General features: G+C 29.3%; 3 protein-coding genes across 3 annotated transcripts; 1 reads left to right on the top strand and 2 right to left on the bottom strand.

The window, feature by feature from the left end:
* Positions 1 to 1,195: 1,195 nt before the first annotated feature.
* Positions 1,196 to 4,163, bottom strand: LOC128200611 (uncharacterized). Its single transcript, XM_052894597.1, has 3 exons — positions 3,961 to 4,163; positions 3,589 to 3,887; positions 1,196 to 2,689 (listed from the first exon to the last, which is right to left on the bottom strand). Exons 1-3 carry the CDS (start codon positions 4,016 to 4,018, stop codon positions 2,618 to 2,620), a joined length of 429 nt encoding a protein of 142 aa, XP_052750557.1. The 5' UTR covers positions 4,019 to 4,163; the 3' UTR covers positions 1,196 to 2,617.
* A 1,525-nt stretch (positions 4,164 to 5,688) lies between these two features.
* LOC113517583 (pleckstrin homology domain-containing family A member 3-like) lies at positions 5,689 to 8,156 on the top strand. Its single transcript, XM_026902298.3, has 5 exons — positions 5,689 to 5,873; positions 5,949 to 6,065; positions 6,343 to 6,489; positions 7,249 to 7,388; positions 7,506 to 8,156. Exons 1-5 carry the CDS (start codon positions 5,834 to 5,836, stop codon positions 7,719 to 7,721), a joined length of 660 nt encoding a protein of 219 aa, XP_026758099.1. The 5' UTR covers positions 5,689 to 5,833; the 3' UTR covers positions 7,722 to 8,156.
* LOC113517580 (DNA polymerase delta catalytic subunit) lies at positions 8,152 to 11,781 on the bottom strand. The gene is given in 3 exon segments (XM_026902295.3): positions 8,152 to 9,844; positions 9,847 to 11,573; positions 11,650 to 11,781. Coding segments are annotated over 2 exon segments (3,246 nt in total). The 5' UTR covers positions 11,507 to 11,573; positions 11,650 to 11,781; the 3' UTR covers positions 8,152 to 8,258.
* Between the last annotated feature and the right edge of the window lie 13,825 nt (positions 11,782 to 25,606).

The following is a 25,606-nucleotide window of genomic DNA, read 5'->3' as shown; positions in this document are numbered from 1 at the left end:
CATCCTCAATACATTGACAATCACTATCTTTAATTTTAGATTCGAGACCTTTGGTGTGCCTCCTTCGTTTTTTATTGCAATGTTTGCAAATGCGACGTTCGCCACGTACTCGCTTACGTTTAGAACTTGCAACGCTAGAACCATCTGTGTCCATACTAGATTCACCCAATATATCAAAACTATTATTAAATGGGATAGTTATATTTGCAGACACCTGGGGGGTTGTCCCCCCAGGGTCTATAGGTGGATCCATAATGTCTAATTAATATAGGTAATTTACTTACCAATATTTACAGCAACAAACACTATTACTACAAAATATACAATTATATATACAATCTAATACACAATATATAAATAAAACTAATCCTTATATAATTAAAAATAAAATTAATTTAAAGAAGATCAAAAAACACTCCCGCTTTTTTAAACGTTTCCCGCGCTTTTCGACCCTGTTTTTTCTTTACGATTGAAATTACCTTCCAAATGGACGATAGTATCTTTAAAAATAACTATTTAAAAATGCTGAAATTTATGTGTACTTGAATAAAAATTATTACTTCCATAAAACAGAAGTATAGTCTGTTTCTGTAGAACTCACAAAAATTAAACTAATAGACCGAATGAAAAGGCAATTGGCCATTTTATATATAATAATAAAAATATGTTATATATAATTTGTAATAGTATTTGTATCGTATCAGCGGTTAACTGTCCACTGCCCAACACAAGCCTCTCCATATTGGGGGATTTTGCCAATAGTTGCCACACTTGGCAAGCAGATTGGCAACCGCAGTTGGACTTTGGTGATATTTTAAGAAGGACACTGTTGACTATCTCTCGATTATTAACTTCAGTTGGTTGCCTCTTATGACACACATTGGAAAAGAAAGGACGGGCCATCCTTAGCAAAAAAAAAAAAGCAATTGAAAGATTTAATATTTCTGTAATAATGTTAACAAAACTATTACTCTTTCATTAAGTTATTTTAAAATACATTACTGACACCTCTCAGAATTCAATAAATATTTTTTATATTTACTATAAAAATATTAATTAATATACTTTTTTTGTGTGTACAAATGTTGCCCTATAATACAACATAAAAGATGACCCTTTGCAGAAACCATATCTCATGTATTGGAACTGATATATGTAAAGTATTATAATAAAGAATAAAAAAAAAAAAATAGTAAAATTTTAAATTTAATACAAAAACTTATATTAAGGCCAATGTGTAGTCTATTAGTATATTATTTAATAACAATAACATAAGTACAATAGTCAAGTGCAAATACATCGAATTTCTAATAATTCTGTATCGTCTCAAGTTAATTATATAAAAATTTCTTTAAAAATATTTATTCTGAATTAATATACACTTTTTCTATTTATTATAGTCACATAGGTACTAAACAACCCTTTCTTTTCATCTTCCACTATGATCAAAATGTGACCCTAAATTATGAAAATTGAACTATGACAATTCATTTGTAAAATAAAATACTGATACCAAATAAGTAAATAATAGATCCTTTCGAACGATACCCAAGACCTATGCTCCAGCATGTCATTATTTGAGTTCTAACTTAACTTATTCTTTTTTTCGATAATCATGAATAGTGAAAATTCACTAGTTAAAAAATTCAAAAACAATCGTCTTAAAGCTATAAAAAAAATAAGCCAAGCTAAAGAGAACCATTACAAGCCAAAATAGATTTTTTGCTTCCTTTGAAATACCAAATTTTGACTTCTGTAAAGTTAGAACTTCAAAGTTCTAATTGTGGCAAATGTAGAAAAAGATTACAAATGGTTACTTTAGTAGTAAATAATCCTGGTATTTTTTTTTTATTATTGAAATAAAAATGCATAAAATATCCATATAACTACCTAAATTATAAGTGTTTGTATATTATTACATTTTTGTGTTTTTTATAATACAATAAATTCAATGAAAAACATATATAACATTGTTTATTAAATGTCCTCAGTATAAAAAACATACCTACTATACAATATTTTGTAACAATAAGTTAATACGTGACTACATAGGTACTAATAAAAGGCTATTTATTTTCCAGAACATTAGTAATCTTAATATTCACAGAATACAATATGAACAGAATTGGAAATTATGCACTTACTGTGTGCATAAATGTAGCAATAATAAAAAGTCTTTTGTTTGTTATCATCTATAACTTCTAAATGCATCTAAGTATATGAAAACTATATATTGAGATTCTATTTACATCACATGATTAAAGCCACTGGCATTAGTAATACTAAGTTATTGAATAAATGCATTATAATATAGAAGTTTAGTAATATTGCATGGTAGGTAGGTGGTTACAAATTATAGGAAAAATATTTGGATACATCATACTATTAGTTGCAATCTTTAATTTACTTAGTTAAATTTATAATAAAAATAAAATATTATTACAATGGTCATTACACTACAACAAAATTTAAAAATAAGTATTTAGTGATATATATATCACAGGTATACTTATTTACGAAAAATGGACGGAATATGAATTTTCTTATAATCTATATTAGTTTACTTAGTATAACTAATTTTATCTCTCTCTAATGAAGTGTATATAACCTGGCAGTTTTAAAATAAACATGATAAAAATACTATTCCAGTAATTATACTCAGTATTGGTTTTATAGATGTGCTGCCACTCTGAAATAAAATAAAATCAAATAAGTATATTTTTTACAAAATAAAACATACATCAGATTAAAAGCTACACCTTACAAACCACAACTGTAAAACCACATCTACAACCATGAACAAGCATACAGCCATATAAAAATTTCATAATTGTTTTGGCTTCTATTAGTCTTGTAAAGACCCCTGGGTATAATTTTTTCTTAAATATCTCTCATGTCTAGATATGGTATAATTACAATATTATTATAAGAGTAAGAGTTTAGGTATAATTTGGTTTTTCCATTAAACAAGATGTTGAATGGGCTAAAAATAATCTCTTTTCAATATAAGCTATAATGGTGCACATTACAATCAATCCTAGTACAATCCAACTTTATAAAACTCTAATCGATAGTTCAGTAAGTTTGTGGAACATACACAAAACAAGCTCACTGGTATCTTGATAGAAATGGTAAAACAGACATCACAGAATATACTGTTTTGACCTTTGATATTCCTCATGCTAGTTATTCCTGACGGCTATGGTGTCATGCTTCCATAGCCTTTATTACTGTTATGCAAATACAGACAGTACAATGCAAAAACATAAGTAAGACAGATATACATTAGCAAACATTTTTTTACAAGTCAGCCTAGTATTTACAGACTATCAACCAAGAATTAAAAATAGTCCTGACTAAAATTCTGATTGCTAGTTGATGCTTTATCATCATCATCATATCAGTCATTAGACTCTCCCATACAATGCCATAACACCTGCATGATTGTTTGATGATTTATACAACAATGATTTTGTTATAATAACAATATAAGATTTTAATTTTAGATATTAATAATAGTATTTCAGAATTAACACAGTTATCTATGTTATTATTTTTAATTGCAATAAAGAATATGAGATAACTTACAATAATGTAATAATTGCAACGATCACCTTGACAACAATCAGAACACACCCAATCTTGGTACCAAATATGTGTACACAGCGGCATATAGTGATGTCTGGTGGTTGCACATTCAGTTTTGTTGGAACATCTTTTGGACACATAGTACTGTTTCTTAGCACCTTGGGACCAGTATGGAGTACTGCCCCATTTGATTTCAGTCAAACAAACATCTTGGTTGTATTCACATGTCTTTATAGTTTTTACACATTTCTCATTATTATCTTCTTGATTTTCACAAACGTAACATTCTAGGCCAAAAACTAAAAAAAGAAACAATGCTTTTATTGAAGTTTTTACACAAATTAAATATAATTCAGAAAAATATTTACTAACCTCTTGCGAAAGAGAATAGAGCTATTAGAGACACAATACTTAAACAGTAATTAAACATGATGTATTACATCTATATATTAATTTATACACACAAAAAGATAATAAATAACGGTTTTTTTATCGATAAAAAATTTAGAAAAACAATTCAAGAGTCGTTAGTATCTAATTTGACATAATTGATCGTATTGTTTTTTGTCACAAGAAAGAAAACATTATATCCAATAAAAAAATCTTCTATAAAATCTATGCAATCATCTGTACGCAACATCAAAATAAATATAAAAACCTATTGTACCGATTGTCGTATCGTAGGTATTTTATAAAAAAACAAATTATGATTTCATTATTTACAGAAAAAGTCTTCATTCTTTCATTCATGTTTCTTTTATTAATTTATTAGTAACCTTTTGGGGTCTTCATCACTCTACTATTTGTCATTAATAATATTTTAATGCCATAGTATAATAATACAATATTTTAAAAATTAAATATGCACTGTATTAAAAAGTTACTAATAAATTAATTTAAATAATTTAAAATTTTCTTAATAATTTTTATAAATCTTCGTACTGGTCTAGGTTACGAAGATAGATGTAATTTATAAAATAAAGTTGTTATACTAAACAATAAACTAATATGGATATTTTTAGTTTATCACATTAATGATATTTATTGTATTGTCTTTAAATGGTTATGCAGAATATATTTTCAAGTTTTATAATTATAAGCGTAGTGTCAAAGCTTCAAACATTGTACTTTTGTGGTATTTTTATTGTCATTGCTCAACGGCCTCGCCTTTTTTATTAAATAGACTGATAGTATAGTAGACTATAATCACAAATACTATCCTTAATCTATGGATTGCGATAGGATTAAAAATTTTAGACAGTGTGAATTCATCATTATGGTTTATAATTATTTACAAAACAGAGTTTACTGCAAATAAATTAATACTATTATTTAACTTCCTACCTTTTTCATAATAAAATCAAATTATATCTATAACTAATATCAAAATCTTTACCGCTCCTTTTTAATATTCCGTCTCATTTCCTGTTTATTAGTGACATAATGAGCAACACTAGCCTTTTGTTAATATTTATTTTGGTTAATTGAATTACTAAATATTTCAACTTTATAGGTATCAAATATTATCTTATTCAATAGGTGTTGTGGTTTGTGATACAATCAAAGACTAAGAATATGGAATTACATAGAAGGAATGATAAAATAAAAACTGTAAATCATATGGTGCCTCCTTTCTTCTTACGCAAATATAATTAGTAAAAAGAAGACGAAAGATACACCATTAATCGCTATTTTTTCTATTCATAGCAGGCTAGTGAATAAAAAATGATATATGGCCTAATAACCGTACCGAATCAGATGCAATTGACAACAAATTGTTTGCATATTTAAACTGTGTCGAATATATAATCTAGTAATGTAAATAAACAAAAATTTTACATACACATTTTCTATGTCCTTTCGATCTTTCGTCCTTATTTACTAATTATATTTGCATAAGAAGAAAGGAAGCAACCATATGATTTAGTTTTTATTTTATCATTCCTTCTATGTAATTCCTTGTTCTTAGCGAAGACCTCTGTCAAAGGAAGAATATTCTATTTTAGCTTAAGAATAAGGAATTAGCGAAATCGTTGTCTTTAGCTAGCCTCCCATATCATGTAGTGATTTTTTGCTCTGTGGTCTCTCTAATCTGTGCTCTACACTGACAGCCAATAAAGTGACATTTTTTATCCAACAAGACAAAAATACAAAACATTTATTTTATTTTAGATCAAATTTCAGTTTTTATCTATTATAACTGCAACTAATCTAATTTTAATTTGTTATACAAAGTTAATATTTAATGGAAGGGATTTTATGGAAATGGACGAATTATTGGAATGGTACTTGATAATTAATAAGCCATAATCTACTTTTGTTTTATGTTTAATAATAATAAAATTAAATAATTGCTGCAGGTTGGCAAACCAGATGGTTTATACTCGAAAACGGTATTTTGTCATATTATAAATCTCAAGAAGAAGTAAATCAAGGATGTAAAGGTTCAGTAAAAGTATCTGTGTGTCAAATAAATGGTAAGTTTTTATTATAAATAAACATTTTTATTAGAGGATGGTTTTATAGAAAGCCCGCTACTGGATATGTATACCTTTGTCTCATTTATTTGCATTTAAATAAATTATTTGCTGATATATTGAAGATGTTTATGTCATAATGGTTAAAATTTGTGACAATCATAATATTTATTTGTGAACTTGAACAACAAATATGGCTTGTATACCTTTCAGAACAGTCTTGTGTATTATGACGTTAATAAAATTTGATTTAATATTATATGTATTTAATTTTCAGTAAATAATATTGATAACAGTCGTCTTGATCTTGTGATACCTGGACAACAGCACATGTATCTGAGAGCACCTTCACCCCAAGACAGACAGAAATGGCTTGTTGCATTAGGAAGTGCCAAAGCTTGTGTGGACTTTAAAGAATCAAAAGGTTTATTGTATTTCATGTTAATTTAAAATTATTTTATAATATCAATAAATATACTTCAAACTTAGATGTTGCAGTAATGTCAAGTAAAGAAATACTCAATGAGTTACTGAAATTTTAACAGTGGACAGCAAAATTGTAAAATAATGATTTTAGTTAACGATTAGAAAAAATTTTCTAGGTATAGGTACTCTTCCTATAAACCGACAATAATGTAAACATATTTATGTATAGAATTTAACTGTGAACTAAATTAAAATAATATTCATCATCATGTCATCCATTAATTATCCAGTGCTGAACATAGACATACCCCATGCAGTAAGCAGGTCTGCAACTGCAGTTTGGTGATGTTTTAAGAGGGATGCTGCTGTCCATTGCTTGACAATTAAGTTATGACACTTACAGGAATGCAAAAATAATAATATTAATTTTTAATTTTTTTTATGTTCACAGTTAACATTTATTCATTAAATATGATTGTATATAAAACACATATGTAATTTCAATAATATTTATAAAATTAAAAAGAAGTACAAGTAATTAAGTCTGTGTGAAATTTAAAGTTTAGACATTTGTTATTCTTTTAAATTCGTATTTGCTCTTATGAATTAGTTAAAATTAATTCTTGATAGAAATTAATGACATAATTTTAATTTAGTGTGGTGACTTTGGGAACATTGAATATTATTCTTATCATTAATCTATTTTTCATGTTTCCTTTATTCTATGATAACCCAATAAATCCAATTATCATTACAGCTATTACAACAACTTCTTTGGAAGATACTACATCATTAGGCCATAAGAAGTCAGAGCTGCGACTGTACTGTGATCTTCTGATGCAGCAAGTACATGATGTAAAAAATGCAGCCACTGCTCAAGATGGGCCCGAGTTACAGGTATATTTTTCTGAGTAAATTTTACATTCCAAATGGGCAGTAATATAATAAAAATTACTTCTGACAGACCTATTCAACTCAAGAATATGTTATGACATAGATATTTTTTTCTTTCAGAAAATTGAAGATGCTTCTAGTCTTTTAACAGCAACATGTGATACCTTTATCAGAACTCTGGAAGATATAATGCGACTGTCAAGCACAACTGGAATAAATTCTGTACCATTTGAAATGCCATTACCTAATATACCCAAGAATTGTACTACTAAAATGCAAGGCGTCAAAACAGCAAGACAAAGTTTAAGTAGATCTTTATCACAGGAAAATAGATGAAATAACATTTATTAGTTTGGTGTTTGTGCTAAATCTAAATTAGTTATCTTTTGTTCACATTGTAACCTGTATATACACATAGTGTAAAAAATAATATATTTCTAGACTTCTAAATTTCTAGTTGTGTAAAGTTATTCAGTAGATGAATGGCAATTCTATTATTATAAGAATGTGATTGTTTATATCTGTGGTATTTGTTCCTAATTGTGTCAGGTATTGAAGGCAGCATTAATGTATTTAACTTTTATTATTATATAAAATACAATATGTAATATTAAATTTAATATTTCTTCATCATATCTATTTTGAAGATCTGATCAATTCACATATTAAACAACATTGAAAATGTATCATTCCTTCTGAAGTATTATCAATTTAATTATATTAAAATATATTGTATTATTTTAATAAAAATAAATAAAAATTTCAATAAGTGCAATTTATTTTTATTTAAGTTTATAGTTAATATTATTGTAAAAACAATAGTTGTAATTATACAGAAACTATTTGCAAAATTACTAATGTATTTTCAATAACTCACCAAATTGGTGCACCAAATCTTAAAACATTCTTTTCTTGAGTGTCAAGTTCCATTCCCATTTTTTTTCTCATGTAAAATATAGTACAATCTCTATTTGTGCATAGCACTTCTTCATGTAAACTTCCTTGGCATCTTTGGCACTCAGTCCAAAGTCTTGAAAATTTTTCTTGTAATTGTCTTAATTTAAAAACTTCTGTTATATACAACTGACCTTCTTTTTCCAAACAGTGATCACATAAAGCTTTTTTTGTATCATTTGGCATTACAGCTTTGCATCCAATACATTTTTCTTTTTTCTTTGTGAATGCAGCAAGAGCACCAACTTTGGATGTTACCATTGCTTTAGTTCTGGTATGTTCTCCTTTCAATAGAAGTGACTCTGCCTTCTCACCAAGTATTGGCTCGAAAATTCTTAATAATGGTTTCGCTAATTGGTTTTCCATATAATAGTTAAAGTCAATAGGTACACTATTTTCTAAAACATAAATAGGGTCTTCAGCTTTCATATAAGCTGGTGTGTTTTTTGCTGCACAACATAGAACATAAGGCACTCTATCTCCTAGTTTAGGTGCTGTACCTGGATCGCGTTTCTTCATTTTGTTTGCTAGTTCTACATGGGCTTGTTTAGCTGCATAGTCATTTTTTGTTAGTTCTTTTGTAATAACAAGTTGAGAAATATCAATGCGATTACATAACAAATCTGATATAATCTGTTTGGCATAGTTAACTGCACCATCTGGATCTCTATCTATAAGCAGCTTTTGAAGACATGTACTCATCATGTTAGAAACTAATGGACAATTGTCTCGCCGGACCGTTTCAATACCTTTGCAATCCATCTTATCGTATTTTTCTGGTCTTGTAAAATAAAGACCAGCATATCTTTTTTTGTTTATAAGTAAATAGGGATAATATACTTTTTCAAATTCTAATTTAATAGGTTTAACAAATTTTGATGAAACATATTCTGCAGCATCTTTACCCAATTCCATACTCTCTTCTAAAGTTTTCACTCCAAACTTCACCATGACGGAATCAGTATCTCCATAAATGACAACAGCATCTTCTTTGTATCCATTAGCTTTTGTATATTTTTTCTCAACTTCAGTTTTGGTGAATTCTATCATAGTGCGCCCATAAGCTGTGACACTACCAGATATTTCAAGACAAGGTAATTTTCCTACTTGTGCTCCTGTAAAACCATATACAGAATTAGCACTAATTTTTAGTGCTAGTTGTCGACCATCCAAGACTGACCTTTTGAATGGATCTTTTTCTTCTTTTAAATCTGCTTTTGCTTTTTTTCTAGCTGCTAATAATGATTCCAAAATTTCAGGTAACAGACCCTTTCTAACATTTGCTTTGACAAACATATTTTTAGATGGTGTTACAGTTACATCGTTAGCATTCATTTCTTTTTGCATAGATGGTGGTACTAAAGTAGTATAACATAAATTATGAGCCATCATAATGCTTGGATATAAAGAAGCAAAATCTAAGGTTGATATAGGGTCTGCATAATATCCTTTTTTTGGTTCAATAACAGTTGCCCCTTCAAACTGATCATCAGATCCTTTCCTTGATAGGCTGGCATTAAATATCCTGCATCTTTTGCTTTTCTTAATAATTGACTTACTACTTTAATTTGTTGCCCTCTAGTAAGCAGACTTAACAAAGAAACTCCTGTCACTCTTGCCATTTCCATATAATTTATAATGCACATTAATTTATTAAGTAATTTTAAGGGCAAATATGCATCTTTAAGACAATACATAGCCAATCTTCTTCTAGTTTGCTCATTTTCATTTTGTAAATCACTAATAATACTGTGATGAACATCTTCTTTTTGTTCTTGCAGAAAATGATAGCTTACAGCATTTAATGTGTATGATCGAAGTTTATATTCTCGCACAAGAAAAAGTAGTAAGTCAAAGGGTACTCTGCCTTCAAAATTTATACTTTTATTTTCTCTACGACCCATTTGTTTTGATTGTAATACAACATCTTTAATAACAGATCTTATATTTTTTATTCGCCCCAAATAATCAAAATTAACAACTTTCAAATGTTTTGCTCTATTTATTAGATATGGCCAATCAAAGTTACTAATATTATAGCCAGTTATAATGTCAGGATCTAATTCACGAAAGAAGTCTGCCCACTTAGCAAGCATTTCTGATTCAGACTGAAAACTGAGTACTTGTGATCCTACTATTGGAGCACATGTATTTAATGTGAATACATTTCTAAGATAAGGTTCCTTTTCACCCTGCCTAATAACCATTGATGCAATTTGTATGACAGGGTCATGATCGGGCTCTGGAAATACACCCTTTCTGCCAGCACATTCAATATCAAAACTTAATATTCGGATTGGAGCGACTTTAGACCATTCTCCTTCAGGTGGATGTGTAATAAATTTATTCCATGCAACATCTACCTCTATTTGACATCTAGATTCCGGTTTCATGGCAGTATTCTTTGACCTAAGCAACCATTTACCAACAGGCAATTCAATCCAGCTGCAGCCAACTACAGTAGTATCTACCATAAATCTTATATCAAAATCTATATTTGTTTCATAAAAAGAGGGATCCATCAATCCAAATGATGTGGGCTGATTTTCAATAAGCCTTTTCGAAGCTGCTATTAGTTTTGGCAAAGCCACAGAAATTTTCACAAATGTCATATCATTATCTCCTTTATAATACATAATTGAACGAGCTTTTACAAGTCTTACATCTAATACTGGCTCTTTTATATTGTCTTTATTAGATCGTGAATCTTCTAATAACGATTTACTTAAATTTAGTTTTAGTTCATTACATGAAGATTCAGTAAAATTTATAGGAACAGTGACATAAAAATATGGAGTAAATCCATGAACATGACAACAAACTGAATTTCCTTCCATTGTTATTCCATACATTCTCATGATAGGGACAGGCCCCAATTGTGATCCAGGCATACCTTGAACTGGTTGACCATGGTAGTTATCTATGTCTAGCTGTTGAAAAATTAATTTATCATTTTTTGGGTCCAAATCAGGTGGTGAAGGTCGAGACCATTTCATGTTTGTTGTTTCATTTTCTGGTCCCTCGCCGAAATATTCTTGTGAGTCAAATTCACATTCCATTCCAGCCAGTTCTTCTTCAAAACTACATGGCTTATCATTATCTTCGTCATCATCACGAGACTTAAATCTCTTTGGTGTAGGACCTTTCGATTTGTTTCTTTTGTCCATTATGTATTGAAACAATAAAAGTAAAAATAAAACTCTCTGGTTGATAACAACGTTTCCCGCCAAATGTCTGGAATTATAGAGAAAAGGATTTACAAAATATTTAATGCTTTTTGTTACGTTCAAATGAAAACTAAATAATTTACCTGATATTTTTTTATAAAACAGTATGAAGAAATGGTTAAAAACTTAAAAAATTCAAGATAATCTATTTTAAAATAATAAGTTAAATCGTAAGAGACAGAATTAAAAGATTTTAAAATGTCAAATGAACAGTATTGCCAAAATCAAGTAGTAAAAAATTACATTAGACTGTTTAAAAAGTACCCTCTTTTCCCTTTAGTAAAGCATTGTCATAATTGTCAAAGAAACGCAATTTTATTAATATTTAAATCTAAATAATCATTTACCTTCATTTTTCACATATTGATCACTCATTTATATTAATTAATGTAAATTTATTAATTATAATGACTTTTTAATGTAATTTATAATATTAAGTGACATGTAAAAAAAAAAGAAAAATATAGTAGCTGAGGTTGAAAAATAAATACAACAGTGCATTCTCTTTTTCAGTCCCAAATTCGATTACCCGTCGAGCTAAATTAGAAATTTTAAACTTAAATTAGTTGAGCTTGTAATGTTAAAAGGCGTTGTTTCTACTTATAGTATACAATAGCGTAGTACCAATAAAAAAAGGTAAGATGAGTATGAAGTTAGTTCGTTCTCATAAAAAATATTGCTAATAGGAAACATTTTATTGAAAAAAGTGTAACTTTAAGGAAATCCAAACACTGGTTAATTAATAAGATTATTTTGTTTAATTCCGCTACCATTGCTTGTGATTACCAACACATCATAACTGTATTATTTATCAATCTCTGACTGTTATTTAGTTATGCACAGGATTACAGCGATAGAATCAAAAGTGACGCAAAATGTTATAAAAACAATGTACTGGCAATACTGCAATAGAATATTTTTTTTATGATACGTTTAGGCGAAAGAATTTTGATCACACAGTTGTACGTTATTTGACATCTATGTACTATTTTTCATCTAAGCACAAAATTTCTAGGGTCGATTCTGAGGTGCCAATTCTCTAAACTGTCTCCTCACCTAATATTTTTATTTGACAGTTTCGTGAAATTATTACTTTATTTGAGACTAAAGTTTTAATAATTTTGATTAAATAATTCATCTCAAAATGTTCTTTAGATTAAATGACACCTCAGAATTAATCCCATTGAATAGTTTCTTTTTTCCTAAAAAGATAGTATATTCTAAAAATGTTTTTATTCTCTAATCAATCAAGTGCGTAGATAATTTTATGCTAAAATCAGCGTGATTGATTATCAAACAGTTTATTAATTCCGTTGACGGTTTACCGACTGTGACATATCACAGAGCAAGTAATCACTACGGTGACATATAAATACAATTAAGTATATAGTACGATTGCTTCGAAATTGTTAAATAGATTAATTGCATTTTTTTTGTCATAAACAGCGTTCATTTGCGATAAAAGAGAAACTGATTTTATAATAATAGAAATTCTAAGTTCCCAATTCGCTTAACAGAGGCAGCACAATAACTATTGTGCTGTAACGACATATGTTATAATTAAATTAATACAGAATTATGTTTGAGAACGATTGTCCTGCAATTTTTTATTATTTCGATCTTGTTATTACTATACTCTGTTATTTGATTACAACGTAAACTAAAAAAAATATGGACACTGTTTAGATTTATTTAGTAATCAATGTAGTAAATTTTCATTAAATTATTCTTTTATAATTATGGTGTCGTGCAAATTGCTAAGTTATTATTATTACAGAAAAATAGATGTTTAATATTAAAACGACCACTATAAATGTTGATATAATAGGTAATTATTTAACTTATTGTTTAGATAACAATTTATAACAAAATTGTTGAATAGGTGCTTCCATAGATATTACTAATATAATTGATTTGTTTTTACAAAGATCTCACTTTTTGTAGTTGAATAATTACGTTGCAGAGTTTGTTTTTTTGTTGCATTATGTTTTTGATGTGATAATTGTTTATGATTACCTATTAATTTGATTCTTAATGTATAATTGATACTATTAATACCCAAGAGATGGCACTATAACTGGTTTTTGTTTCGTCAATATATATATTATATCGAAAAAATATATATTATAATAAATTTCGAAATTTTAAAATAATAAATGTGTTACAAATTAAAAACAATTGTAAAGTTGAAAAAAAAAAGTTTTTATGTAATATTATTTATGGCATATATAAGAACGATTATTATTTTAAAAATTTTTGATTTCGCGCCATTACACATGTTTTTTCGTGTTTATTATCAAATTATAATATGGAATGGGATGTTAAAGAAAATAGGATTGCAATGATCGCTTTGCACAAAGTGGGTATGGAGCCGTCGGTCATATTCCAGACACTTTGAAAGCTTGATATTAGCCATTTGTTCGTACAGTAAAAGCTCTTTATTCGCGGAATATACATACGTTCCGTAGGATTTTATGGAGTGGGATCTATAGTGAAGAAGTATCTCTAAAAGTGTATCGTAAGTTATATTAACTTATCAGAATGAGTGGTTAAACTAAAATTAAATATAAATAGACTCAATGTAGATATTATTCAAGTCTATTCATACACAAACTCAGCAAGAGAGCTTTAAGTATATCAGGAAAAAATATAATAGTTATGGGTGATTTTAACACCAAACGTCAATCTAAGCCTAAGAAATATTTAATAACGAAAAGTCATGGTTATGGAATATGAAATTGTAGAGGTGAATGGCTTGTCGATTTCGCAAATAAAAACAAACTTAGCATAATTAACACATTCTTTAAGAAGCCTATAAACCAAAATTGGATGTGAAGGTCACCGGATGGTGTAAAAAAACGAACTTGATTATATTCTAACTAGTATATGATTTGAATAAAATATAAAAATAAATGTATTAAATAAAATAATATACTGGTAATTGCATTAAAGTTTTAAAAATAATTTTAAATATTTTAAACATAAAAAAGTTATAAATATTGTAATAATAATAAATATACAATCTATATTGGTTATGCTCAGGAAAATTATAATAATATTTTATTTTAAATAAATATTAATTACAATTTATGTATAAAATATCATCTATAAATAATATAATATTGTAAGAATAAAATAACGAGCATTACTTAAATATATATAAAACAAATGTAAACTTAGAAAACTTTAAATAGAAAATATTTATGTTGCAAGAATTAAAGGGCTTTTTTTTATTATTAGCCGTTAATTGTCTATAAGTAAACATAGGCCTCCTCCATAGATAGCTATAAGGACAGTTTTGAAGCCACCTGCATTAAGTATCTTCTTACAGCACGTTTCAAGTCGTCACTTTATTTAGAGTGACTGTTTCACTCGAGAATTTTTCTTCCTCATCAGTTGTTGACTATTCGAACGATATATGTTATTATAATCAGCTTATTGCGACTGCAATTTTATACCTCTTACAAACATTTTCAATTAGGTATCTACCATACGTGTATTTATAGGGAATATTGGTAGGCCGTGCCTACCTAAAAAAATTTCTTTTTTTTTAATGAGTGATAATAGAATTGAAGTTTGCGGTACCAGTGTGAGATAATAGGCGAGGACGAAAACAGGTCAGTTAGCCCATCGTAATAAATTTTACAAAAACTAACCATGATGATTTCCAGATAACAAAAATGGCATGGAGGTTGACCTGAAATGATATATTGCTAACAATAGGGCTGTTGGATCCTCATTACTAACAATCCATTTTCCTCTAGGATTAGGAGCGAAACTTTTAGCTTAGTAAAGACATGTTTAAGAGTACATTATGTGCCTTCTTTAAGGAATTACTCTCTGGAAAATAATCATAAATACTCCAATGGTGCTCAATAGGGTGAGACGGTATTTCACGCCGGAACACCGCCTGAAACTGTATAAAGCTCAAGTGAGGCCACACATGGAATACTGTTCTCACCTGTGGGCAGGAGCGCCACAGTACCAACTCCTTCCGTTAGACCGCATTCAAAGTCGGGCAGCTCGAATTATTAACGATCGGCGCCTTACTGTCCGACTCGACCCACTGAAACTGCGTAGAGATATTGCATCTTTGTGCATTTTTTACCGAATTTATCTGAAGAATTATTCGGATTGATACCTGCTGCTGATTTTCACATTGTACAACCCTCCATAAACTAAAATTTCATCCCAACCATCTGGACGAGTGGCGGTCCTCCACCGTGCGTTTTTCAAGGCACTTTCTCCCACGCACAACCACTCAAATTCAATCAAAATCAATCAACTTCCAGCAGCAGTATTTCCAAACCGATACGACAACATAACCTTCAAAGAAAAAGCATATTCCTTTTTAAAAGGCCGGCAGTACACCTGCAATGCCGTTGGTGTTGTGGGTGAGCATGGGCGGCGGTAGTCACTTATCATTAGGTGAGCCGCATGCTCGTTTGCCCCCTGTATTGTAAAAAAAAAACAAACTTTAATAGAACAGTACAGTACATACTGTATTAGTAAAAATAGAAATAAATAAAATAATAACAGGGGTAAGCTTTTTGTGAGTCATTGCGAGTTCTATAAAGAGTTACTCTAGAGTTAATATGTCATATAGGTAGTTTAGTGGAGCCACGTCAGTATTCTTCTAGGAAAAAGAGGGAACACATTGTGAACTGACGACAGCTGGCTGAGTTACCCATTACAACGATGAGTCTACGGTCTATTTATAAACTAGACATGACAAATAGTTTTATCGTACACATTCATTCATGACACCTCTGGATAAATGAGGTTAAAAGTTTTTTTATCTTTTAATTTTTAAGTAAATCAGTACGAGTTGTTGTTAGGGTAATTTATATATTGATTAACGCGGGTAAAACCGCAAACTAGACATAGCTAGTTAGGATATAATTTGCAGTTGGAGGAAGTTTACTTATCAGCAATATTGTGGGCATTTGTAAGCATAAGTCTGTGCAAATGATAGACATTTTACACATGACCAAATTTTCCTTTGTGCATTTGCACAATATGTAATAAGGGTAAAGGAAGATTTAAGAAGACGTGGTCTAATTGTGTGATAGGTATAGCCACAATGGGATGAAAACATCTAATCTCAAATAATTAGGATAACGACAGGAAGATGTATTTGCATAACATGTATTTGTTAAATTAGAATATGCTATGCAATGTAATTTTAGGCATCTTAAAATATATGATCAAATAATACGCCAAGGGCTATTTTTTGGCAAATTAAAACAAAATGGTCTTTTCTGTGCAACTTATTTAATTTACTCTCGTCGCAGAGTACAATAAGTATCTATAAAATCGTAAGCTCACGTAAATATTGATATCGACACAAAACAAACAATTTTACGACAAACAATAAAAATAGCTTTGGGAATAATCATTCTACGAGTATTTTGCAAGTAACGATATCGCTGTCTTTTCTGTTAGTGTGCAATAAATTTGTTCTATCTAACCATTGGGTGTTATGATCGTGGGAAAGAAAGCCGTTAAGTTAAGATAGGATAATAAAATAGAATCAAATCAAGAAAACCCCATAAACTTTTCATTTTACTTGTGTTTTACTACTGACACGCCAGATTTATGAACGGAATACTTGTACAGCTATACACAAAGGAAATGCACAAAATGCGTTCCAACTTTCTTACTTGTAATTCTTACCTAATTTTTGTTATAATTTTTGATCACGCTAATGTAGCATCTAAATAAAATTATCGTAAGAGAAGGAAGATAAGATTGAGAAATTAAATTTATTTTTTAAATTATCTATTACCAATTTGTCACACAAATATTATCCAATTCAATGAATTCAATACAGGTATATATCTCAAAAAACTTGTGAGATTTTATGTCACAGATAAAGACTAAAATGAAACTACGTAATTTCTCTTCCACCATGAAAATGTTTAAATTATCGTAAAATTAACTTTACTCTAAAATTTTAAGTACATACCTACCTTGTTACTATCTACATTTTGGCGATCATGGTTATACAAACTTTTATACGAGAGTTAACTTAGGTAAAATAATATACATTCAATTGTTTAACTATCAAGCAGAATAAATTAAATATTTGTCATAAAAAGCAAAATATACAAAAAATTAGTCACATAAAATTCTTAGGTAGCAAACATTCTATGTCGTGTGGTTCCGGCATAGAAGATGCCATCCCTTTTTTTCCCGTGGATTTCGTAAGAGGCGTTTAAGGGAGAGAGAGGGATGGGCAGCAGCGTCCCTCTTAAAATATCTTCAAAGCCTAACTGCGGTTGCCAATCCGCCTGCCAAGCGTGACAACTACTGGCAGAACCCCCAAGGGGGAGGCTTATATTCAGCAGTTACCAGTTAAAGGTTGATATGAGTCATCAGACTCTAACTGGCTTCTATACTCTTCAATGTATTTGTTTTGTGCAAAAATATCAAGTTTTTTTAAACTTACTAATCCATTATTTACAGCTAGAGTTTTAACAGAGTGATTTAAATCTTTATGCAAAAGTATAATATTTGATAAAAACAGTTATTATATAAACTTATAATAAATTACTAGCTGACAACTGACATTAAAATGCAAACATTATTTTAAAGTTTTTAAAATAGAATGTTCAAATGACTATTAAGAAAATGTTTTTATAGTAAAAAACAATTTTTAAATTTTAGACATTTAAAAAATTAACATCGGCGTGACCAAGATAAGTAGCCTATATTGTTCTCCATCCCATATAATACATACGAGTATATGTCAAATTTCGTAGTGATTGTTTAAGCCTTTTAAACGCTATATGGTAACAAACATAATGTAACTCTCTATTAAATTAACAATTTGTAACTTTAGTAAGTTAATTAAGTAAAAAGTAAAGTAAGTAAGATAATATTACTAAAATTAAATTATTTGGACTAGAATAAATGAAGTAATAAATAGTAAATAATATCATTATTATTACATTAAATAGAATTAATTTGAAATTGTAGAAGGTTTTCATAATTACTGTAATTTTTACTTTTTTGTGCGTAAGAAACGCAAGGAAATGCAGAGCGAGTTACATTAATGTGTAATCATAAATTACGCATGCGAATACGTAATTCTTACTTATTTTATTGTACTAATATTATAAACAGCCTCGCTCGCTAGCTGATAAAGTAGTTTTCCACAAGTGATAAAAAAAAATACATTTGTTTAGTATTTTTTGATTTTATTGATAATAAACAAAAATTAAATACATCTTTTTTCTTTACAATATAAGTTTGAATGTGAACGTTTTAGAAGTTTGTTTATTATCTAATTACGCTTTTATAACTAAACGGATTTGGATAAAACTCAATATATTATTATATAGACTATGTCCTAGATTAACATATAGTGTACTTTATATATTATTTCAAGTGTGGAACCGCGATATACTGCAAGAAATTTATAAATGTATAAATTTACCTACATGTTGGGATGTTTGTTACTCAATTACATCCAAATTCCTTTCAAATCCATTCAGAATTTGTAAGAAATTTGTCATAAAGATGGGCTGTTTCCTGGACCAATGCAGTAGATACTTTTTTTTTGGCGGGCAAAGCCACGGGATGAAATAACTAGGTTCATATTTAAAATAGAGGGTAAGTTTCAGCACTGTCTAGTCTAGTCATGGGAATTGGCTAGTTTCACACGTCCATTTTGTATTGAACGAGTTGATGACCGCTAGTAGTGAACACTCGAAGAACTGTTATGCCAGACAAATTAAAACAACATAAAGTTCTCTCCATTTTCTAAGTATGAGTTTATTGGATTGTCATTGCATTTTAGGATCTCTTTTATCATTATATCGTAAAAAAAAACCTTTTATTATTTCGTTTTTGTATTTAATCTAGTGTGTGCCTAAATCATATAAAATATTTACATTATTAAGAAATTATGACAAATTAAACATAAGTGTACTTATACGAGTATGTATGTAGGTAATTAGATAATATTAATTAGACCCTAATTACATTGTTCATACTTTAAAAGAATGAAAGAATGATTCAGATACGTAAATAAAAATAAAATAAATAAATAAATAAATTTAGAATGCGTAGTGTACTATAGATTGTAGTAGTAATTATTAAAAATGCTTCAGAATTAGTGAAATTATCATATAATATACACACAAAAATCACAGATGAATTGAAATCTTCCATTTTTAGAATACATAATGCATTTTGAGTAACATAGTTCTTATTTTTAACCGAAGTTTAACTTCGCTTAAATATCGATTTAGAGATCCTACTTGTCAATATTGGAAAATTACAGGTTGTACTACAGATTGCTATTTTAGAAAGTGTTGGATTTTTTTTTTATAATATCAAACAATATATTTAGTAAAGACACGTTTTGTTTTTATATTGTCATAATCAAGATGGGTAATAGGTAAAAAATGTTAATCTAGCTATTGCAGCTAATTCTACATGTTAAAATATTAAATGGTTATGATATCCTCATAATATTGAGGTAGTTATGAAATTAATGGTTAAACGATACACAGATAATATTAGAAAGAAAACTACCTGATGAGTAACGTGTAACCCACATAAACCCACTTTAAAACAGTTCTCCAGATGATCTGTACAGGCCTCTGTGAAAAACATTGGTGACTTATAAATGATTCATTGAATAAATAAAACTATATTTAGATATATTTGAAGCACATAATAAGAACGTTAATGTTGTGAGTGTACCGGTAGTCAAGCGTCTAAAACAGCGATTGACATTAAAAACGCCGCTGTTTATCAATAAAATTTAGTTATGGTATATTGGAATTTACATATAAATGATAGCCAAGTGTTAAATATTTTCATAATCTTGTAATCATTTGGCTCCAAATTACAACAACTTAATTAATATAATCAAAGCTCTTATGAAATTAAAATATTTCAAAGTTGCATTTACAATTTATTTTATATCGAAGAAAAAGTAAAAAAGTGCCTTATTGTAAATTAATAAGTACCTACAAAAGTTAATTAAATTAAATAAGTTTGTTTCATTAACCTATTCTTATTTATTTTGAAATGATTTAAATTAATTATTATAAAGTTCATTTGGTATATTTATATTAATTTAATTAATAGTATTTATGTACAGATAATCCAATCCTGAAAATAAATATGAGAGACTAACAAAGGGTATAAAAGTAAGAGTTATTCATTTGTGCATATGACAGACAAAATGTGTCACAGATGAATATAAATCACAATACACAAAAGTGGATGAGATTGAGAGAGGCTTTTGCCAGAAAGCAAACAGATCCATAACATATAAGTAGCAATAAGTTATATTGTAGGTAACAAGAATTAGTGTCCGAATAAATGGATGTATTAAGCATTTCTTTTATATAATTTACAATGGCAAATAAAGTAATGGGAATTGCCGACCGACGATTACGGTTATAGAGTTGAAAAGTACCATGGACATAAACAGAAAACTATCGCGTTGATCATTATTAAAAAAGGTTTATTTTATAAAAAAGCGATTTGTTTTTTGAATCACTGTTTGTAAGAGTGTAAATGAGCTATTATTTGTAACAGATTTCCACTCATTTCTCTGTATAAAACTGTGTATTTTTTTATAGTATTTATCTTTAATGGCAGCGAATAATCTTTCATTGTTCGATAAATTATTTTCTCGTATGTTTATAGTTACAATAAATACGAATGTGCCAGACAGAGACAATTGGGTGGCGACAAAACCTTACCAATTAGTTAATTTGATCTGGACTCAATGTTATAATATAGTTCAACGATGTTATATTAATACTTACTTATATATTTAGTGATATATAATATATATCACTGAATACATAAGTAAATGTATACCGTTTACTTTAAAATTTTTGTTGCATTTTCTCTGAAAGATATGTATTTTATAGAGTAAATATCTAATACAAATATAATATGTAGATATATTTTACTTTATCTATGTTAAACCTCTCTCTGTCTGCTTATCTATTCCAGGATCACGTAAATACTATTGTATAAAATTAGATACGGTATTAGAGTCGTATTCCTTAATTCTAACTAAATATCTGGTGTACAAGTATGTTTAATTTTTAAAAACCGACTAGAAGTGTTTAATTTATTAGTTATTTTTCTTACATGACAATACAGTATTCAAAATCTACGCGTATATAGTTGCGGGGAAAAGCTAGTTTATAATATCGGTAAGGGTACCTAACTATATGTCGGTATGTGATTATTGAATGGACTCTCGGGGGCCCCGCTATACAGGTGGCCGCTGGCATTTTGCCAGTCCTGTAATGGTCCGCTTCCTAAAATGGCTAAACCAAAGGACTGAATTTATTACAATTAGGCATCAGTTGTTGCACGTTATGGAACCATTGTCAAAGCCGTCCTTCATTGTCAAAGTATGTCTAGTTAAGGTGTCACTATTTTTAGTTCTTGTAATTTATTTACTTATTAACTTTTTTATTTATTTTAAAGCAAAGACTAGAAAGTTAGTGGAACTAGTAGATTCTTTGCTACAATTAGGGTTGGACTCGAAAGTGCTCGAAAGTAGTAAGAAAATAAGAAATTTAACAAAAGTCGACAAGAAGGGGCAAGACAAGACAAGACTTTTTTTTTTCATAAATTATATTTTAGTTACTGAAAAACGAAGTTCCTGAAATATGAAAGTAAATCATTTCAGTCAAAAAAAAAAAGATAACAAAATTCGATTCAGAATGAACGAAAATATCATTTCCTGCTGTTTCTGTGTATTCAGACAAACTGTATGTACCAAATTTTATTCAAATTTATTTAACCTTTTCGAAGTAATTATTATTTTTGAGTAACAAATATGTATTTAAATATTCAAATATATGTTCAAATTCTTACGTGTATGTGCACGTTATTTTTTATTTCTTTTAAAGTAGAAAAGTAATATTTTATTGCTTTACTATACTAGTTATATTATATCTTTGATTCTTATAATCTTTTCGTTCAAGTGTGCATGTTTGTTACTCAATCGCGATAAAACAGCTGAATGAATTTGAATGAAATTTGGTAGGTACATGTGTAGACTATATTAACTTAAATTAGCACAAAGGATGCTGTTTATTCAAATTTATGTAGAAAAAGCCGCGAATTACAACTTATTTATAACACCAGCTCCCACGGTTGTTTGCATGAATTAGGATGTGTATCAACACATCCTGGTGATCCAGGATATGGTAGATTTACTCGTATGTACCAAAATTCATGGAAATCCATTCAGTCATTAAAGCCTGATTGGATAACAAACAACTAAACATCCAAACAACTTTACGAACTTTATTGTTTATAATAATATAATAGTTTTTTTTACTTTTTGCTAATGGGAAATCCGTTAAAAACCAAATTAATCCGGCGGCTTACTTACCTCCTGTTATATTGGAGTAAAATCGTTAAAGTGGTCATATCGAAAGTTCTACTCTTTCGACTATTAACCGTTATTAATAGAGAAATAGGCGCTAAAATCGACATATTTTTCTGTCTACGATAGACAAATTAGAAATAATACCCGTGAGCATATTTTTTGTAATTGTCTCTTATGTATATATATGATATAACATTCTACAAAAACACATTCAATATGGCGACAAAATCATCATTGACATCATCGTCGTGAAACAACAGCGGTTGCAGCGTAAATCACTCATCCCTGTGTCATTGCTTCTTAGTTCTCAGTATCGATAATTGAATAAACTCATTCATTATTATAGAGTAATAAAACGCGGCGGCATAAACGGTACGATTGTGTCGTTTTACGACTCTACCCAGCTGCATTACTCGACTATCTTTATTAGACTTGCATTGACCTCTGCTGTAAAGTGCCTAAGGATCCACAAACTGCTACGTGAACATATACAGATCGACGGGGACTAACGAGTGGTTAACTGTCTTTAGTCTTATACTATGTTAGAGATAGTCGTGTTTAGGTACTATGTGCATTTGATATTATGGTTCATCTCTCTCTAGTAGTAAAAAGACAAGACGACCTTAGTCATGTAGAGGTTTAAGATACTGCCTTGTATTCTGATGGTCGCGGACTCAATCCTCATAATATACAATACAAACATTTATATTCATGAGTATATTTGAATCGGTCTGGGTGTCTCCTGTGAACAATATGTATGTATTTACAAAAAAAATATAGCAATTGTATTGTCTATTATATCCACAGTACCGGCTCTTTGCTTAGTTTGTGGTTGTGTCTATAGTGGTATTTATTATTACTGGTGGGATCATCATTGCTCTATTCTCGATATCGTTTTCTATTATTCAGAGACCTCGCACTTCATCTTGTTAATGAACTGTCTATTTATCTGCGATGCCTATTGTAGCTTTAATAAATTTATTAATTTAACATTGTTTGTAATAACTAATAAAATTTGATACCCATATGCTGTATCTCAGACAGTGCAGTCATAGGCAACTGTGTCAACTATTATAATTAATGTGACACTCGAGTTGTATATTATCCCATGCGTATTTAAATCTCATGCGACTGATGTCGAACCTACTACTGTCTCCTGGTTTAAATTGGTTAAAATTTTTACGTACTCTCCCAATCCATATGTGAATTTAGAGTTCGTAAAAAATTAAATTGAAATATAAGTACCATAAGTTTATTTATTTATTTAATAATCTGACTGTGTCGGATTCTTATGCAGTAATAAGAACAATATCCACGAGTGAATATATCTTTTTGTATTTATCTGTGTTCTATGTATTATACTGTAGCCAAATGTAAAAACAAAAATATTTGTATTAATGCGTCACCCGAAAACTGGGTAGTTTTTTTTTAAGGAATAATAATGGAATAGTGTCCCCGCTTGCACTAACGGTATACGCTGGCGGGGCACCAGTGAGGGATGATAGGAGGATGAAATAGCAGGTCAGTTAGCCCATCGTGACGATTCAGCACAATGGTTTCCAGGGGGAACCACGTGGAGGTCGACTTGACAGGGTATATTGCTAGCAATGGGATTGGTAGTCCGGATTACTAACAATCCCTTCCCTCCATTTGGGTAGTTATATATATATATATATATATATATATATATATATATATATATATATATATATATATATATATATATATATATATATATATATATATACTAGCACTTGTATAATACAGGTTCTACTTAGCTTCGAGAGAAGATTAGATAAACTTCTTTATGCCACAATAGAGTTCTTATGAGCCAGGTTAGTAATCAACTGTCAGTTTGTTTCAACATCAACATTACATCTAAGATTTTGTTTCCTTCTAATAAAAACAGAGCTTTTGTTAACATCCTTTGAAAGAAGGAATAGATGACTGATCACATTGCAATGCAGCGGTGAAGAGCTACTATCTTATCTCGAGAATGCGCCATCCTTCGTGGAGCCCTGTGGGTTGCCACTTAGCGCCATGCCGCAAAGGGCGGACCAACTTTTGTTATTTTGTATTCAATAACTCTTATCTATGCGCTTTGTGTGCATAACGGTTACAGCAGTGTAAAAGAAAAATGTGAATATATGAGTCATTAATCTTCGAGAGTCTGTTGCTAAGGCGAAAATTAAATATTTATGAGGTCTAATCGCCCGAGTATAATTATGTAGGAATGCATGTGAGATTTATCACTTGATTTTTAGTGTCAAGTCTTTAAATAGGTACTTTTTATTCCGGCGCCGACTGTCTCTGGGATGCTTTACTAAACTTGATATGTTCGTTTTGTGCATGTATTTGTTATTTAATTAGTTTTCTGCAGGTTGTTGATTGCCTTGTCACCCGGATTGAATGATAAACAAGTTAACGTAAAGTATTGATGTGATAATGTAACTTTTTACGGCGACAAAAACATTTATTGTATATTTTATTTTTGGTGGCTCAGGACTGTTTCTTATGAGAGAGGCTTATGTCCAGCAGTGGACGGATAATGGCTGAAATGATGACATTTTATTTTAGTATTGTGAGTTAAATGTTTATTCAATAAACCTTTCTATTTTCACTCCAATTTTCTTAAAAGACATGTAGAAAGAACT

This window comes from Galleria mellonella, unplaced genomic scaffold (assembly GCF_026898425.1).
Source record: "Galleria mellonella isolate WM207_F2 unplaced genomic scaffold, CSIRO_AGI_GalMel_v1 utg223, whole genome shotgun sequence".
In the NCBI taxonomy this organism is placed as follows: Eukaryota; Metazoa; Arthropoda; class Insecta; order Lepidoptera; family Pyralidae; genus Galleria; species Galleria mellonella.
Note: the sequence above shows the minus strand (reverse complement) of the source record. Positions and strands in the feature narration are given on the sequence as shown.